The 18892-nt window shown below is 39.3% G+C and overlaps 1 protein-coding gene across 2 annotated transcripts; it reads left to right on the forward strand.

The window, feature by feature from the left end:
- Positions 1 to 6474: 6474 nt before the first annotated feature.
- LOC308142721 (uncharacterized protein) lies at positions 6475 to 13704 on the forward strand. Of its 2 annotated transcripts, none has more exons than XM_080513250.1 (3): positions 6475 to 6528; positions 11354 to 11443; positions 12083 to 13704. In XM_080513250.1, the coding sequence occupies exons 1-3, from the start codon at positions 6481 to 6483 to the stop codon at positions 12389 to 12391; spliced, it is 447 nt and encodes a 148-aa protein (XP_080369376.1). In that variant the 5' UTR covers positions 6475 to 6480; the 3' UTR covers positions 12392 to 13704. The 2 variants fall into 2 exon arrangements, with proteins under 2 accessions (XP_080369376.1, XP_080369375.1); XM_080513249.1 differs by lacking the exon at positions 6475 to 6528 and adding an exon at positions 7081 to 7240.
- Positions 13705 to 18892: the final 5188 nt, after the last annotated feature.

Consider the following 18892-nt stretch of genomic DNA (forward strand, 5'->3'; position numbering starts at 1 on the left):
TAAATAGCGTCAGTGTCAGTTTATCTCCATGTTTAGGTGAGACAATCCATCTGACAAAACACGCTGATATCTGCTGCGCTGAGTGCAAAGTACACACAGATGAAATTTAATTAGTGCCTGTTTTCAAGCGTTGTCGGTGCACAAATGGCTGCTGTGATGGGCACATGTGTCCATACCTGGAGGGGGGATCTGCTGTGAGGCGAACACAGGAGGAGGGAGTGTGTGTGTGTGAGAGAGAGAGAGAGAGAGAGAGAGAGAGAGAGAGAGAGAGAGAGAGAGAGAGAGAGAGAGAGAGAGAGAGAGAGAGAGAGAGAGAGAGAGCGAGCACAGAGGTTGGAGGGGATTAGCCTGACAGCCTGATTGGCATGCAGGTGGAGTACTGCTTCCTGTGCATGCAGCAATATTTTGCAGCATGCACCCTGACAAGCAGGTGCCACTCAATCACACCCAAACCCTTTTCTTTGAAGAGCAGATGGTGCACGGCTGAATAATGATCCCGCACTCCTGAAATCCGCACAAACACACACCACAATAAGCAATAATTCATTTAATAAAGAACAGCTCACACAGCCTCAATAAAGCAACAATCTCCTTAAGCTGCAGCGGATAATAACACTAAACAGAAACTAAATGAGTCCGTGTGTGTGTCTGTGATCGGCAGTACGCTGCTACGACAGCTGATCTCTGTTGCATTGTGCCTTCAGGCGAGGCTTTCTCCAGGTAGCTTCCGTCTCCACCTTGCTCTCACACTCGATATAGTGACACGTGGCGTGTCGAAGCCACGCTCTGCCAACAAGCTCTGGGATAATTGTGTGGCTTCATGGAGAGCAGTGTGTGGGGTTTAAACTTGCCTTCAGCTATACAAAGACAAAAAAGTGAGGACACCAAGTTTGATGCCTTGAGGGCATGATACGGTGTTTTGTTTTGTTTTTTCTAACAGGCTTTGAGTGGAAAGGTGTTTGAGGGATTTGATTCGGCAGAAAATTTAGAGAACAAAACATTTCAGTGACGACCTGCAAGGCAGTTTATGGTGATGTTATAGCACACGTTTGGTGAAAGTGAATGCAAAGCGACTTGTCAGATCAAACTACAAACATTTTGTTTGAGTCAAAGCTGCAAACACCTGGAGATGTTACTCCATCAGATCACACTCACTCAATTGTTTCTATACATTTTGGTTTCTTTTTTTTCTTTTTAAACATGTTTTTAAACATGCATGTTCCACAGATTGCTTCCGTCTTCTTCACAAATGTCATCTGGCAGCGTTAGATGACGTGTTCTCTATCAGCTGGTGTTACTGAACCAATTAGGAACTCGAAAATCATCTGGTTCAGGAGTATGTTTTTTCTCAACATCATTTACATTTCTGAAAAGATAACACGAGTGTAGGGTAGCCTCATTAAGAGCAATCCATAAGCAAGTATGTGAGGTACATTGATGAGCAAATTGTCTGTGATAGCGTTTCTCCCTGTCGTCTCTTTGTGATGAACTGGCCGCCTCTCATTAGTCGCTAGATGGGATCGACGCCAATACCCAGCAACACTCCACCAGATAAAGTGATAAGGAAAAGGAACCTAGGTGGTCACATAAATTAATTTACGGTACTATAAATGTAATGGTGACAAATACTAAAATAACAGTTTAGGCTTCATTTATTCAAGTGAAAAATAACTTCCGTTGCATTTTGGGTGTCTACATGACAATGTTGCTCCAAGTCATTGATAATGCAACTTTTAGAAAATAACTCCCAAGGTGGAACTTTTTGAAAATGCTTTGACCTCCATCTCCATGGAAATGGGGGGAAAACCCAACTTTTTGAGAATGCTCCATGCAGACAGCAGAGACGCTGCTACTGTGCACACGAACCACGACACAGTAAATATATTAATATTAGTAAATATATTCAACTTGGTCGTCTGTCCATACGAATGTCCATCTACTCCCATTGTTAATGTTTATAGCATTTTGTTCTCTGCATACTCCTGTGTGGTTTCATTTCAAAAACAGGCTTTTTAACTGATTAAACGATTTCATTCTACCATCTGATGACCCAAAGAAAAATATTGGTCCTGACCTGGAGTTATCAAATACTGGCATTTGATACCCACCTTTGATAACAATAATGTGTTATGATATGAAAAACTGTCCGATACTTAACCAAATAGGGTTTCTTGGCCTGAGACAAAGCCTGTGCAATGTGGTTCAGAGGATTAATCCAACACAACTGGATCAGAAAAACTGAGCTGGAGAAATAAAACATTTAAGTCTGCTCTACAATGTGACATTTCACCCCCTCCAAAACCTTCTGTACTTTTCAAAAGACTTTGGACATAATAAAAGGCCAGCTTTTCACTCACTCAGCAGTCAGGGTTTCTTCAGAAGTACCAGAACTGAACGCTTAAATAAAAACAGGATCAATACCATTTTTAACTGCAGCTGCATCAATATGAAGCCACAGAGCTTGATATTGTGAATTTGATCCACAATATTAAAAAAAGTGCATCTATAAGTCCCTACTTTCTTGGGGGAAAAAAAATGGTTGCACTGCTGTGTAAGTCATATACATTCTCCAAGTTAGTTCGGATTTTTGTGGCCATTTTTTCTGCTCTGTCAGTGAAATACGATAATCATGGACAGTTTTTTTGTTTGTGTTGTAGCAGCGTTCTGTGGTCATACAACAACATCTAGTGGTCACCGGTGGTAAATCAGTATATTTTTATTTACGGATAAGTTGCTTCTTAAACTTAGAAGTCAGATATAATTAGTTGAATGACTAAAAAAATTTGATTTAGGTTACTTGACAAAGTTTCAAGTGAAAATGGATGGTTTTTGCATTTTTATTTCAGAGTTGTGAGTTTACACAGAAATGCTGTGAAAACCATGTCCATTTACACAGAAATGGCAGAAACGCTGAAAACGATGTAGTGAGTGTTGTGTTTGCTGGTTACACGAGAGGCACCATGACTTTTATGGAATTAACTTCACCATTCTTTATTCCACGCATTTTCTGGATTTCTTCTTTTCTCTTCCACGTCACTGCTGCGCCATATATATTATCAACTCACCACTGACACCCTGTGGTGTAGAACAACATTACACAATCTTCACAGTTAGCATGCCAGGCCATGAGTTGCCGCTGTTAGTTCTTTTTTGTAATGAAATCACTCACATGAGCACAGAGAACAATAGGTTATAAACATTAACAATGGTGAATTCACAGACATTCGTATGGACAGACGATCAAGTTGGATTGTTATTATGGTGGCTGTCAACTATAAAACTACCAAGTCCCCAAGGTAGCATGGCCTGGGAGTCATGACACTCTGACATAGCCATCATTGTCCATCTTCTCGCAGTTTCCCGTTTCCATGGAGAAGGAAGCGCACCATTTTTAAAGCGTTACATCTTGTGAACAGCTTTCAATACGTTGCATTTTCAGAGTCTCCGAGCACCATTATCATGTAAAGGAACCCCCAAAATGCAAGGAAACTTCTGCATTTCTACTTTAAATTATTGTTGTGTAAACAGGGCCTCATTGTCCGGAAAATACAGGAGTTGTTTTTGTCTTAAAGCAGCCACTTCTGCCTCTGTAAATGTTGAAGGTGAGAGTTTGGCTTCACTGTAATTTTGCAGGGAAAGGGTTTGCAGCCTTATTTAAGAAGGTAATCCACCAGGAGGTACACTTTGTATTGACAAATCATTACAATGTGAAATAGATTCTGACATGTGACTAAAATGAAATGTATAAGGAGGATGAGTTACAAAAAAAACAAAAGATCGTCTGCTCTACTATACTGTGATATTTTTGGAATATCTACAATGTTTCACAAGGAAATTCTTCATGATGGGAAAGGATTCAGTGTCTTGTCATCGAGTAACCGCCATAGTTTATCACTCTGCCAGTATTTCAGGTCCTCAGGGGCTCGCAGTAACATGCTGACACCATTTTATCCATTTAGTTGAAAATGAGAGGAGAGTACCTTGCAGTTTTATGATCTTATCCTACTTGGCCAGATTTCTGTCGCTCCTCATATCTCTTGCGCCCGGGGCATGGAAAATAGAAAAATATGCTCCGGTGCGCTCCCTCTTTCTCCGTTTGTGTATGTACACCCACACACAAATATTTGTCTGCACACAAAAATATTTGTATGTGGGTGTTGTAACCCCAGAATGTTTGCACTTTGCTGTCATGTGTGAGCCCCTCGGCTGCGCTTCACCTGCTCCTGGTGCCTCCGCCTCGTGGCCTGAAGGAGGCGCTATGTGCAGACTGAGTCAGCAGATCAAAAGGGGCCAGCAGGTTACACGCAAAAGAAATCTAAAATGTACCAAACATCCACTGTGTGAGTGAAATAATGGGGAAATCAAATGTTCTTTGTGTTCTGTTTTTAAAACTATTTAACTATTAGTTTTCTTTGAATTAATTATCTCCTGAGTCATCATCACTGGGATTTACTGCTTTACTCAGTTCATCCGAAGGTCTTTCGGTGAGTTGGCTGGAAGATGATTTATCTACACATGTTAGCGCCTCTTAAAACAAATAGATTTATTGTTGCTAATGAGAAGAAATAACCTTCAAACTGCAGACATACAAATGTTTAACAGAGGTGAGCTCACTCATACAAAACAGTAGACTATGAGGAGCCTCAACTTCAGTAAACAGGAGTTTAATGATACAGTAACTGAGCCATTTTTCAACAGGGACAACAGCTGGATACTCCAAGGCCCTGTTGTTTTAATGGTTTTCAAGTGAAAATGGAAAACTTTCATTGTGTGGGGGGTGTAAAAAAAATGAAGAAACACAAAATGAAGATTTGGATATCATAGAGACTTAAGTCACCAGATATATCAGAGTGCCGCAACAAATATTTGGCAAAACAAAAAAAGAGAGTGAAACATAAAAAGAAATCAAATTTACAAATAAAATTCGTGCGGGGCGACTGAGGAAATGCCTCTCATCTCGATTACAGCACCATCTTTTGGCCGGTTTGCAGCTCTGCTTCAAATACAATGAAAACTAACTAACTTAATTATTCCAAACTCCTCCCAGTAGAGCCTTATATTCCATATTTATGCAAACAAATGCACTAATTATTGTATAGTATTTTGCAACTCTGTCGGATGTAATCCATCAGTACATTCACTTCCTTAGTACTCAATATCAAGTTTACACTCATTCATTGAAACATTCAGTAGATCAGGCCCTGACTGTTTTCCTGTTGATACAATCAGAGTAGATATGATAAATATGACAAATCACACAAATCTGTGGTAGCAAAACCATCCAATTCAATTCAATTTGATTTATTCATTTATTTGAATGGGACAGTGTACAAACAATCTGCTGGATTTAGCTCACAACTAAAACACCATTTTCAAAACATTCAAATTTAGTTCACGTAAAAGGTATCATCACATATCCAGGAGAAACTACACTAACTATTTCGTTAAATGCACTGAACAAAACAACATTATGAAAGACATTATCATAAAAACTTGTTTCATTGAGGATTACTTTGCTAAATGAATGAAAGATGGAGCAAGTCAGACTTGCCATCTGCTCTTCACTTATTATTGAAATAGGCACACAAACTCATAAAAATACTAAAGCCACAATTTATATTTCATGTTTGCGGAAAATCGGAGCAGGATTGCAAGCCGATGTTAACTCCTGTTGGAAGTTGGACAAAGATAAATCTAAGTATAGATAAAAAATATATCGAGCAGAGCAACACAAAACCAACGGAAGCTCCAAATAAATGCAGCGAGCAGCGCCTGCAGAAGTGAGAGATGGGGTGATGTGCCAGTGAGGTAAAAGAAGAGAGTAGTAACACCAAAGGTCTGTGTGATTACATGTCCTGACACTCCAGGCAGAAGACAGTGGGAGCTCTGCCAGACTGTAAATCACAGCCGGCGCTCCCCTGCACTCAAAAAACGGACTCAAGCCACTCTTAAAATGAACACATTAAACATTAATTCACTGGATAATACTATATTAAGTACAACCCAAACCTAAAAAGAACTATTCACTGTAAAGTAAATTCTTTTTGTTTGTTCAGCCGATCTTTGAGGTGACACATTTATATTTTATTTGACTGAAGAATATACATTTATTTTGGCAGCATCCGAAAAAGTGTATTCAATGTAACCTAAAATATTTTCATTAAATGAGCCCCTCTTAGATGCAAACACATTAATCATTCATTTGCTTAAAGAAAACATATGATTTTGTTAATAACCAAATAGTGTTAATCCGTGTAACCAAAACGTTTTTCATTATCAATCAGGCTAAACACATTCACACATAGTTTGCCTAACAAACATTAAATACTTTTCATGAAAACCTAAATAGATTAAATAATTCTAACCTAAACTACGTTCATATGTGAGTCTTTGGACATGCCCCAACACATTTAAAAAAGATTTGGCGAGGAGGGCGGGATTTGAATTTTCACTTCCAGGAGTTCACCAGCCATTTTGACCATGTGCGTCGTTGGACTCGGTTGGCAGTCAAGGCTAGATGTCCAAATGGTAAGTTTTCTTTTTTTATGAACGAATATGCAAATGTATTTAGCATTATGAAAACTCATATACTCGTTGTGCAAGAGTAGCCTAATTGTCTCGCTCGCGGTAAGACGCTTTCTGTTGATAATTTACCTCAGGCTGCATAGAAACTAAACTTTTCAAACAAGCAAGTCAAGCTAATCATTCCAGATTTTGGATGTAAGCAAGACGAGGTCTGTCTTGAAGGTGTATATCAGGGCACACATTTGGACAGACGCTTTAGCTGCTCATTGTTTTAGTGTTCAGCTAAAATCATTAGCCAGCCGTTTGCTCAAACTCAAGTTTTTCGCCTGCGGCTCGCGCAGTAAATTGAGTCAGTCAAAGATATTCGCCGTTCACGTGAATCGTGAAGATCTGTCATCAGAAAAAATAATAATAATAATAAGGGGAGAGGGGGTTTATGGCGTGTGACGCTTAAATGCACTGGCTGAGGCTTGTAAAATGTTCACTGGTGCTGTTGCGCCAAATATGCCATTTCTCCGTGGCTGCAGCCGGAGGAGCCTCCAGCTCCAGGCTGCGTGAGCCCCGCTGCCCCGCGTGCGCTCGCTCACTTCACCTGGGCAGCGCTACAGCCGCCCGCATGAGCCGGCTGACTGTAGCTCGTCTACTCGCTAACCCCGCTCCAAAAGACCCACCACTGAGGGCGATGAACCGCACGAGACATCGCGCTGACGCTGAGGTGAAAGTTATTCCGCTGTATGGGCTTTTACTGCTTTTCACTTCGTAGCTAACGGTAGCGGCTAATGTAGCAGTATACAACAGAGTTACACCGACACAGTGCGCAACTCTGCACAAAACTAATCCAAGTTTTGTGATGACTGTAGTTTTCATATTTGACAATAGCCGCGTGAAACATTAGAGGATCTACAAGCTAAAACATGCAAAGCTAACGGATAGCTACATTTACTGTGAGGCTAAATCCTATGGCTAAATTGACAGGGCAAGTGCCCGTGGTTCTGCGCGCGCTCTGCGCTCGTTACCGCGGTTGCGGTTAGTGAGAAGAGGGCTGACACCCTCAGGTGGACCGTGTGGTCAGCGAGGAGATGGCTGACCTCTCCGGGTGGACCGTGTGGTCATTGGGTGCTCACGGATATGTTTCTGCTGATCAGAGATGTGAACGTTGGCAAGTTTACCAAAACTGAACGTGTCTAGAAAGACTTGCAACTATATGTCAAACCATTTGTAAACTTTTAGTAGCCTACTGTAGCCATAAAAAAAAAACTGATTTTATGACCATTTTATTCTTAAGCGTATCTATATTCCTATAAATAATCAATAAAAGTTTAAAATCTATATTTAGAAATCGGCCCATAAAGTGTCACCTTTTTTACTATGTAGGCTACGTGTTTGCATGTCTGTTAACTATATTTCATTTTACCTTTCTTTTTTCTGTATGTGCTGCATGAGCTAAAAGAAGGTTTTTGTTTTGCAGATCTCTCCTGCCGTGTACAAGTACAAGTATAATTGTAAACTTTCATCCCAGTAAAAGCTCTGTAAAGGTAAGTCATGATTTGTGTTTGGCAGATGCATCACACTTTGATCTACATTGACGTTTGAACAATGTTAATTTCTGTTCAATCACAAATTGAAATTATTCCTGGACCAATTGGGCCATAATTAAGCCCACAAATGCCATTTAAAGGATTAATATTTAAATAAACAAATAATAAAATGCAAATTACGTTATTATGGTCACAATGCATTCAATTCCATACTTTGTTACAATGCTTACAGCATAACAACTACTACTTACACATTAAATATATGAAAGTATGCATGTCAACAAATTACTAGACTATGGCCTTGCAAAAACTATAATGCTGTTGCCAATTGGATTTTTGTGTTTGATTTGACGAACATGATGTTAGCTGTAGTTATTGTCTGTTCTTTTTAATTTTAGCCTTTAACTTCTTGTGAATAATGGTACACCAAAAATGTTGATGTGGACCTGTAAAGAGTGTAGTTCAGAACTTGCCAGTAGGTACTTGAAACTAAATAGATGGGCATACAGTCCTTAAATACTTAGTTGTGCTCAAAAGTTTACAGACAGAAATTTAGATATATATTTTTTTCAAAGAATATGAAATATAACACTTTTTTTTTTCACTCATACTTAGTGGTTGTGTAAAGCCATTTATGGTGAAACAACCAAGGCTATTTTTAAATTATAATTAAAAAATAAAGCCAAAATGAACCTGATCAAAAGTTCATGATCAAGAAGAATGGGCCACTTTACCATTACTGTAGATTATATACAGAACCTCATCCACAACTACTACAAAAGAGTCCAAGCTGTCATTGATGTTAAAGGGGAAATACATGGTATTAGGAACTGGGGTGTGTTAGATCAGAGTCATTTTAGTACTGTCTTTTTTCATTAGAATTAAAAAATAGCAAACTCTGTTGTTTCAACACAGATGACTTCACACAACCACTAACTATGAGTGTAATCACACTCATGTGTTATTCAAAATATTTAAAACATTTTTTTTTTAAATTCTGGCAGGACATGTAAACTTTCAAGCAAACCTGTAAGTGATGCATGTCGCATTATTTGGACACATTTGTTTCCTAAACTTATTGTAAATGCCAAACAATTAGGTCTACTACACGTTTTGTATGTTTACTAGCCATAGCATTTTTGAATTTATACTTATTGCCAAATTAATGGAAGCCTAATTTGTCAATAGAAGTATTCTGCATATTTTTTTAAACTGTTGGTGATGCCTTGGCTGATCTCCACCAAACTATAGGCTGTACTGTTAAACCAGTGCAATAAATGTATACTAAGACTAGACCAGGTGATGACACTGTAGTGATTCTCAATGCACAACTCCATGTAGCAAAAGTCCCTAGACTGATGCGTCAACATTTACTGTACTACTGCATAATTGTCTTTTTAATAACATTAGCAATGCTGCCAAAATACTGGAATAGGCCACTGTTTTTACATACTGAGATATGTTCTTACCTGAGCTTAGACGAGTTCATTTGTACCTGTCTGATCTTCACCCGTGCCTTCAGTCACGTAGACACAGCACAGACGGCGTTAGCATTTAGCCTCTCCCTCTCTCCACTATAGCTCCAAACGAGGTGGAAGATGGAAGCTACCAAGCTCTTCCACGTTTTCCCTATTTAATGTAACACTTCACGTAAGTGAAATGTTCCACTACAAAGTATAATTACATAAAATTAAACAATGTGGATTTTCTAAGCGGATAAAAGGGGAACTATATTTTAAGGCGTAATAATACCAGGAGTACTTAAGCGTCCGCACAGTAAAGTGAAGATATTACTGCATGGATGTCGAACTACTCCTGATATTATTACGCCCTCTTTATCCGTATCTCTTTCTCTATCTCTCTATTGCTATCTCTCTATCTGTCTCTATCTCTCTATTGCTATCTCTTTCTCTATCTCTATCTCTCTATTGCTATCTCTCTATCTGTCTCTATCTCTCTATTGCTATCTCTTTCTCTATCTCTATCTCTCTATTGCTATCTCTCTATCTGTCTCTATCTCTCTTGCTATCTCTCTTGCTATCTCTCTCTATCTCTCTATTGCTATCTCTCTATCTGTCTCTATCTCTCTATTGCTATCTCTCTATCTGTCTCTATCTCTCTATTGCTATCTCTCTGTCTCTATCTCTCTATTGCTATCTCTCTGTCTCTATCTCTCTATTGCTATCTCTCTGTCTCTATCTCTCTATTGCTATCTTTCTATTGCTATCTCTCTATCTGTCTCTATCTCTCTATTGCTATCTCTCTGTCTCTATCTCTCTATTGCTATCTCTCTGTCTCTATCTCTCTATTGCTATCTCTCTGTCTCTATCTCTCTATTGCTATCTCTCTGTCTCTATCTCTCTATTGCTATCTCTCTATTGCTATCTCTCTATCTGTATCTATCTCTCTATTGCTATCTCTCTGTCTCTATCTCTCTATTGCTATCTCTCTGTCTCTATCTCTCTATTGCTATCTCTCTGTCTCTATCTCTCTATTGCTATCTCTCTATTGCTATCTCTCTATCTGTATCTATCTCTCTATTGCTATCTCTCTGTCTCTATCTCTCTATTGCTATCTCTCTATTGCTATCTCTCTATCTGTATCTATCTCTCTATTGCGATCTCTCTGTCTCTATCTCTCTATTGCTATCTCTCTATCTGTCTCTTTCTCTCTATTTCTATTGCTATCTCTATCTCTCTATCTGTATCTCTATCTCTCTCTAGCTTCTGAATTGGTCTGTCAGTTAGGAAGGAGTTAGGGAAAGGAGCCTCAATGCTAACTATCATAGCTACTTTAGTATAGGGACCTCTGGTCCTAACTAACTGGTGATTAGGAGCTATGTATGTGCCATCCCATAAGCCACTGCGCCAATCAATAACACAATAGTTCTGCACATGCAGAGCAACACCATGCTGCTCCACCCAATGTTTCCACGATACATTGGGAAGCTGTTGGCTGACAGAAGTACGCATTTGTAGGAACAGCAAAAGGCATTCTATATTGTTGTCCACCTCATAATCTTTACTTATTCAAATGAAAAAAGAATTGGCACTCAAAACCTCAGGTTAGCGGAAGTAATCCAAAGTACAGGGTTGTACTTCGGAATTAAAAATGAAACTTTGAAAAGCTTGTACAGTGAGTGAGAAGGCCTAATCACCCCAGTGTTAGGACTTCTAGCCAAAGCTGATTTCTTGACCTCAAAACTGATTTGTGACATCTCCTGAAAAGCATTTTTGTTGATGGTGAAAATTTAATTGAATATATGAATGTACAATCATGTGTATTTGCAGGAGGACATCGATGTGAAGCGCGAGTGCCTACTTAAAAGCCTGATTGTCTACTTGAATGAGGATCCGAAGTCAGTGTTCAAGGATTATGGGGTTAGTGTCTCGCCATACTCACCAGTGTTCCTCTGTGTTCTGTTTCAGCTGTGTTTGTGTCTAATTGGCGCCAAAAGGCATCCATAATTTAGGCTAGCTGACATAAAAAAATACTAGGCTTGGTGTAACAGGTAACTGGATATGCAATCTATCATATATATAAACACTTTATAAACATAAAGTGTTTATATATACTCTATAAACAGTTTATGCAGTCAGTTTTAAACTTAAACTATTACTCTTTTTTTCCCCAATGAAATCATAAACTATAGTTTAAATATTTTATTATTTTTGTCTAAAGACCCATTATAGACTTTATTATAATAGTACTAATAATACATTTTATGTAGAAGCGCCTTTCCCGAACACCCAAGGACACTGTAAAAACATTAAAAACAAGAGCAACAGAATAAAACGGTACAAACGATTGAGAAGGTGAGCGAATAGCTAGGTGGTGTAGGACTGTCTGAACAGGTGAGTTTTGAGTTTGGATTTGAAGAGTGGCAGGGAGTCTATGGTACGGAGGTCAGAGGGGAGAGAGTTCCAGAGCTGGGGAGCATAGCGGCTCCCTAGAGCAGATTTTAGTCAATCAATTATGGTGGTAGAGATGTAAATATGTAAATTTTTGTTTTATTTCAGATTGATGAGGTGGAGGACGCTGAAAACGATGTGGAGACCACCATGATGGGCATCTTTGTCTTCAGGAGGGCCCAACATGGGTTTGCTGATGATGTCTGGATCATTGTTGAAGGTGTCAAGGTCATCAGTCGGGCTGGAAGTGTCATCATGGCATTCATCATCTTGTTTGGACTGATCTATGCCCTTGATCTAAGCTACCCAGGCAATCTCAAACACACGTTTGAGTTTGTTCAGAAAGTTATCATGCACATGGATGGACATAGGCTGAACAGCAAAATTCAGCAACTCAAAATGAAGATGTTCCAGTAATGGAGGTCCACTCTTTGTGTTTTGTGAACACTTTGTTTAGAAGTTCTTTGAAAATCTGATTACTTGGACAGATTGATTTAGAGTTGATGTGAAATACTTTCAAAATCTCAAATGCACAAACCTATGTTATTATGATTTGTTATAAAATATTTTGTTAATTGTGCTCATTTTATACTTGTTCAAGAGCAGTGAAAATTTAAGGGAGAGTGTACAATTTGTGGAAATTTTAATATAATGACTGTATGGTTTTACAGTGATTATAGAGCTCAACATTCCTATCCACTTCTGATCACATGCTGGGGTCCCGAAAGAAAACATCTGATTCTTATTTCGCACTAATTTTTAGAAAATTCTAATGTTTAAGAGTCTAAAAGCACAGCGCCGGCTAATCCGCTCTGTGCTAGTATTTTTGAAAGAACATAAAAAAAGAAAAGAATGGGACTTTTTTTTTTCTGGATCCCAACATGTGACTAGAGGTCTGCAGGCTTGTTGCACGGTTTGGCTATGCTAGTTCCTCTGTCCTGAAATTGTGAGTGCCAGTACTTACGGTCTGTATTCTTTTCCTGGAGTAATAATCATATTTTCTAAAGATTACGTGGTGGGCAGTGAGTTCCCGGCAGATCATTTACTGTGTGTTCAAATCTTGATGCAACAAGTTCAGAGGAAACACCTGTGATCATAAAGGATTGATAGTTTGTCTTGAAGCTAAAGGCTAAGATGCTATATACTATTTCAAATTGTATAATGCATGAAATTAATGTTAGCCTTTAGCTTCAAGACAAACTCACTGATCCTTATAAACATAAACGTCTCCTCTACGGAAATATTTACACTGTACAGCAACTCGTTAACCTGCAGGAAGTGATCATCTACCAGGAACTCACTGTCCACCACAGAATCTATAGGAAATATGATGATTCGAACGAGTCGTACTAGCGCCCACAACTTCAGCTCAGAGCAACTAGCGTAGCCACATTGTGCAACAAGCCAAATTGTTAATAGGGTTTGGACATGAGCAACGTTGTTAATTATCAGTCAAATGTATGTAACAACTCTGAGGTTGAGATTGTGACTTGGGCATTGATACTAGTTCTGAGCTATCCTGATAAAAATGCCGTCATGGGGATTCTCGCTCCATTTAACGCTGACTGTTTTATTATCAGCTTTTTCAGAATACAGTTTTAAAGTAAAGTTTTAACTTGTACAAAGAAATAAATCTTTTACAACAAATATTGTAGTCTGGATCAAATTTGTATGCTTTATTTAGAATGAAAACCTTTGAGTTGAACAACCACAAATTATAATAATACATTTAGAATATAACAATAGCTTTCGATATAATTATTAAAAATGGCTTGACCAAACTCATTTATATTTCTTTACATAAAAACCTTTTAGTTGAGCTATTAATTGCTAAAAATTGATTGCCCAAACCAATTTCATTTTTTTTACGTGAAAGCCTTTCCTTTTAGTCAACCAAATGAAGAAATATACTTCTGGACAAACTAAACAATATTAACATATACAGAAAAACTTGGTTTGAGTTGAGTTGAAATATATTTTTTGGATGGAACTTCTGCCCACAATTAAATTGAGTTAGTCCAATGAATCATTTTTTTGAGTGTGGGCTCTCTGGAGAGGTGACAACACCAGACCTTGTCTCACCTACTGCGCATTTCCTCCCGAACACACCTGAGCGGACACAATCTAAACACTCATGCATAATGGATGTGGAGGCAGGTTTGACAGCTAAGGTAATCTTATATCTGTGCTGGCATCTAATCAAAACTTTCTGCGTCTCGTAATCAAGGTGAAAGAAAATGGGGGCTTTGAGGTGAAACTATTATTAATTGTTGAGGGCGTCTCCGTGCCTCTGGTAATAATTTACTAAGAGCTGAGTGAGTCAACATGATCAAAACGTAGTTACTGGATAGATTTACTAATAAAAAACATGTGTGCGCGTTGGGTGGACCTCAACCCCCTCCATTGCAGTCTGGCACTACGGCTGGTGTCCTCTCCTCTGGTCCTGGGGGGCCTTGAGGCAGTTCTGTAGGTGGGTGGGCGGGTGGGTAATGTGTTTTGGTGGAGTTGGCGGGAGGTTGATCAGTGTTCCTTCTTGTTCTCTGCACACCCCTCCAGCTCTGGCTCGGGTGGAGCTTGTTGTCTCCCCGTTGGATTCGCAGAGCTTCCCGTGGCTGGGTTGGCATGTTTTAGATACCCCCACACCCCCCCACAGGGCTGGGCACCAACTCTGACACCCCCCCGGTGACAGTTCCTCATGCATATCTAATGAATTCTCACATGCTTCACTTCATTAAGGCCCCGTTTACAAAACAACAATTTCAAGTGAAAACTGAAGTCTTTCGTAGCGTTTTTGGGCGTCTGCAGTGGCGGACCTCGCTGGTTTTCTGCCCTGGATGAAGGTCTGTGTGCTTTCGTTACAAAAAACAAACAACAGCACCAACTCATTACTTGAAACAAAACTGCATTGTTTTCAGCATCTCTGTGTAAACAGAAATCATTTTTTAAAAACATTGCCATGTAAATGTGAACATTTCCTTAAATGAAAACACAATAATGATGCGTTTTCACTTGAAACGTTGTGTAAACTTGACTTATAGAAAGCCACTGGAAGGCGCTGTGTCACTCCTCCAACCGTCACATGACTGATGCTGACGGTTTAAACATCTTAACTCTGCTCCTCGATTGCAGCCTTTCTTAAAAACTATTGAGGTGACTAATATGCTTTATGTCAGTCTGTGGTCAGGGACTGTCAGAGATAAATCATCAACAGGAGACTTTACCTAATAACCTATGATTGACACATTTCACATAAAAATATATTGGAGACAAGTTACTCTTCTCTTTGGGGAAATTATAAAGTTTATCACTTGTTGCATTGAGAGTATGTTAAAAAGTTTTGATGTAGTAACTTTTTTTTCCCAAAGCAATGACATTTTCTGATTCTTTGTGACCGAGCTGATTGGAAATACATTTAATTATGAAGATAAAGACCTCCAACATGATTCCCAACGTGAAGCCAAATGCTGGTGGACACACCCGTTCCCACCAACATACATACTGTACACAGTCAGGGCTGCTGTGGCTCACCTGGTAGAGTGAATCGGAAGGTTGCAGGTTTGATTCCCTATCTCCTGTCTGCATATTGAAGTGTTCTTGAGCAAGACACTGAACCTCAACCTACTCCCGTTCGATGGATGGAGCACCTTGAATGGCAGCCACCTATTTTATTTTGGGAATTAATTAAGTATTTCTATTGTATTTTATTTGTAGGCTGTCATTTCTTCATCATGGCTTCCTCGACATGTACAGTTGGTTTGGACCTCAGAGCAGACGATGCCTCAATCTCCTCCTTGATTCCTGGCGCTCTTCCAACAGGTTGGGAATCACCGCTTTATTGGTCCCTAACAAATGAGTCGAAAGTTTGATCCAAATGAGCCAAAACTTTTCCAAGAAGAAATTAAAGAGCAAGAAATATCTGATTGCCAGTGTATCATTGGATCAGATCAGAAGCTGCAGTGACGATTTGTCATTTTTCAGAGCAAAGCAGATGCCCAGAATACCCAGCAGACAACGGGCTATGAATTTCTACTTCGCCACAAACGTAATAATCATTCACTGCTGCGAGTGACAGGTCGGCTTTGTAACAAAAATGTATGTGCCTGTTTATCCTCCATCTGTGGCGGCATCTGTTTCATTTTGTTCTGGCTGTCTGTTTGCCCGTGTTTGGCATCAATCCATTCAAATGTTATTTTTATCTCGGCACACAATCGTGAGGGAGGAAGCCAAATCCGAGGTGCCTGTTCCTATCTACCAATTATAGACGACACATTTTAATTATATTTATTAAAAAGGCTGTCAAGTGAATTCTATGAAATAAATGACTACCTTCTTACTTTTATTAATGTGTTTTTGTGAAAAGAAAAGATGGTGTTCATCCATCAGTGGAAACTAAAATAATGATTCATGCTCAGAGCTGGGGTCACGGTGGACTTCATATGTCTTCCACAAGGTCGGGATCCCGCCCAAGTTCAACGACCCCGGGCAGGAGTCAAGATGACGGTCACGGGACACGGAGCGTTTTTGGACGGATGTCCATCTGTGAACTGGCTATAAAAGGTCACGGACAAGACACTTCACCAATGATTTCATAGCCCAGATGTACTTTATTATGCACAGCCTCAACTACTTGCCTTGGATCGCAGCTTGGTAGGTCATGCAGTCATAAATATCAATCCAAGACATAAAACTGTCTTATCAGCACCACACAGCCATCGGCTCAAGGTGTTTTCCCCCTTTTTTGATTGTAAAAGGCACCATAATTATATTTCAAAAATGTGTTTTTCAATATCTCCGGACTTTTTTCCAAATGTGGGCAAACAGACAGTGCGCGCTCAAACATAATAAACAGAATGGTATCATTTCTTTCTGTCATGCTGGCAGCCTTTCACATACATTTTGCCTTTAAGCATGCTCCAGATTGAAGAGTAATGGACCCTATGAAATCAAAAGCGGTGCCAGCCACGGTAAAAGAATAAGAAGTGGGATTCTCCACAAGCCATTTCACACACACTGGGCTCCGAGCGGCGGGAGAATGGATGTCAAAAGGTATGTGCTGTTCAAGAAACCTATGCATTTATACAGGCTTAACCCTCACTCAATGAAGAGGGGGATGGTGCTCTGTGCCAAGCATGAAATTAACTATTTCAGAGACACGTCAGGGTAGAGGAACCAGTGCAGCCGCACACACCTGTGAGGCTACGAATTCCACTGGAGTCAAAGTAGATTTTTCTTTACGCCAGAAACTGCAGGACTCGGTGGGAAGTAACATTTATAAAAGTGAAACTTACAATTATGGAGGACAAATTCGAACACTGACATTTCATAACATATGTTGAGACACCTCTGAGTTTAAGAGGTTAATGGAATAGTTCAATAATCTTTCAGGGTGTATGATCAATAAACTATTGTGTCGTCGACTCTACATGAAGTAGCTTGTAGGATTTGAATTATTTTATCTTTCATTTCACTATTTGTTTACAGTGTGTATTTCATGGTAAAACTGCAAATATGTGGAATAAGAGGGAAATGAAAGTCTGTGAAAGAAAATTCTCATTCACTTGGATGACAAAAGTAAGATGAGAAAATAAACACACTGACTGAGCAATCAATTAACCCCGACAGTCTGATCCAGTGAAGGTCATTAAATAGACACAAACTATCAACCAGGCTCAAACTATCAAACACAATACTCTGTGACGGACGATCAAAGAAAAGAAAAAAATCAGACATCACCTCTGTTTTCATGAATATGATATATATATATACACACACACACCACATTTATTGGAACTTTGATTTAGTTTTATAACTTCTGGCAAAGTTTTGCGATATTGTTTGATGCATTATTCAGTATTTGATGTTACATATCCGTCTACATTTCCGCTGCCTAATGCTCCTGCTGCTGCACATCCAACGCAGTGTTCGAAAACAAGATAAATGAGTGTACTGAATTTAACTGACGTTTGTTTGGTTTTCCTGAAAATATCAAAATTATCATACACACCACAACAAAGAAAAGCTTTCAAGGGGTCATATTGTGCAAAATTCACTTTCTCATGGTTTTCCAAGTCATATGCATTCCCATACCTGGGAAAGATGCCCCACAACTACAGAAAATGTGTCATCTTCTTCCCTGGCTTGTTTCAAATTTTAAAGTGTGTGCTCCAATGCACAAATCAGAAAAGCATTTTTCTAGGACTACCTTGGGTAGAGAAACTTGGAAAGTTATTACAAGTATGACAACTTGAAGCTCTGTTGCTTTAAACTTCTACTACTTCAAGCTGCTTTATAGTCTAGGCTGTTGCAAATAACACAATAAAACTGTTTGTTTTTAGTATTCAACCAACACTTTTCACAAAAATCCACCAGGAAATCCAGTGCATTACATTTTTAGCTTTAGATTGTGAAAAGAGTGCAAATTTTATGCTTCAAAGATCAAAGTTAACAAAAGAGGGGGAAAAAATCATGAGGAAATAAAGCTTTTATGTGCATTGATCCTTCGTCATTTGGCTATTCTTGAAGAGAAACAACGCTTCCATGTTGTACAATGTGCTGCAGCAACATTTTCTTCCTGGATTCTTCCTGGGCTCCAGCCCGCGACGTCTCTCAGAATCCTTGGAGTTTGAAAATTAATTTTGACGCGTTCAGTCTGGGAAAAGGATTAGAGTCGTTCACATCTCCGCTGTGGGTCAGACAAAGGCCACGTCACTAGGAGGTGAAAAAGCGATGGTCTGATTCAAAGAGTCACAGCTCCAATTAAGCAGCATGTTTTCCTGTAAAACAGAGGAAGTGACAGGAATAAGCCGAGCTTAGTCACATCGGCCCGTCTCTCATCGGTCCTCATCAGCAGTGGAGCGCTGTGCGTCATTACGCAGCAGGGAGAGTAAAGACATGTTAAGAGGCCGGTTTTACTATGCA

This window comes from Blennius ocellaris, assembly GCF_963422515.1.
Source record: "Blennius ocellaris genome assembly, chromosome: 17".
NCBI classification, from domain to species: domain Eukaryota; kingdom Metazoa; phylum Chordata; class Actinopteri; order Blenniiformes; family Blenniidae; genus Blennius; species Blennius ocellaris.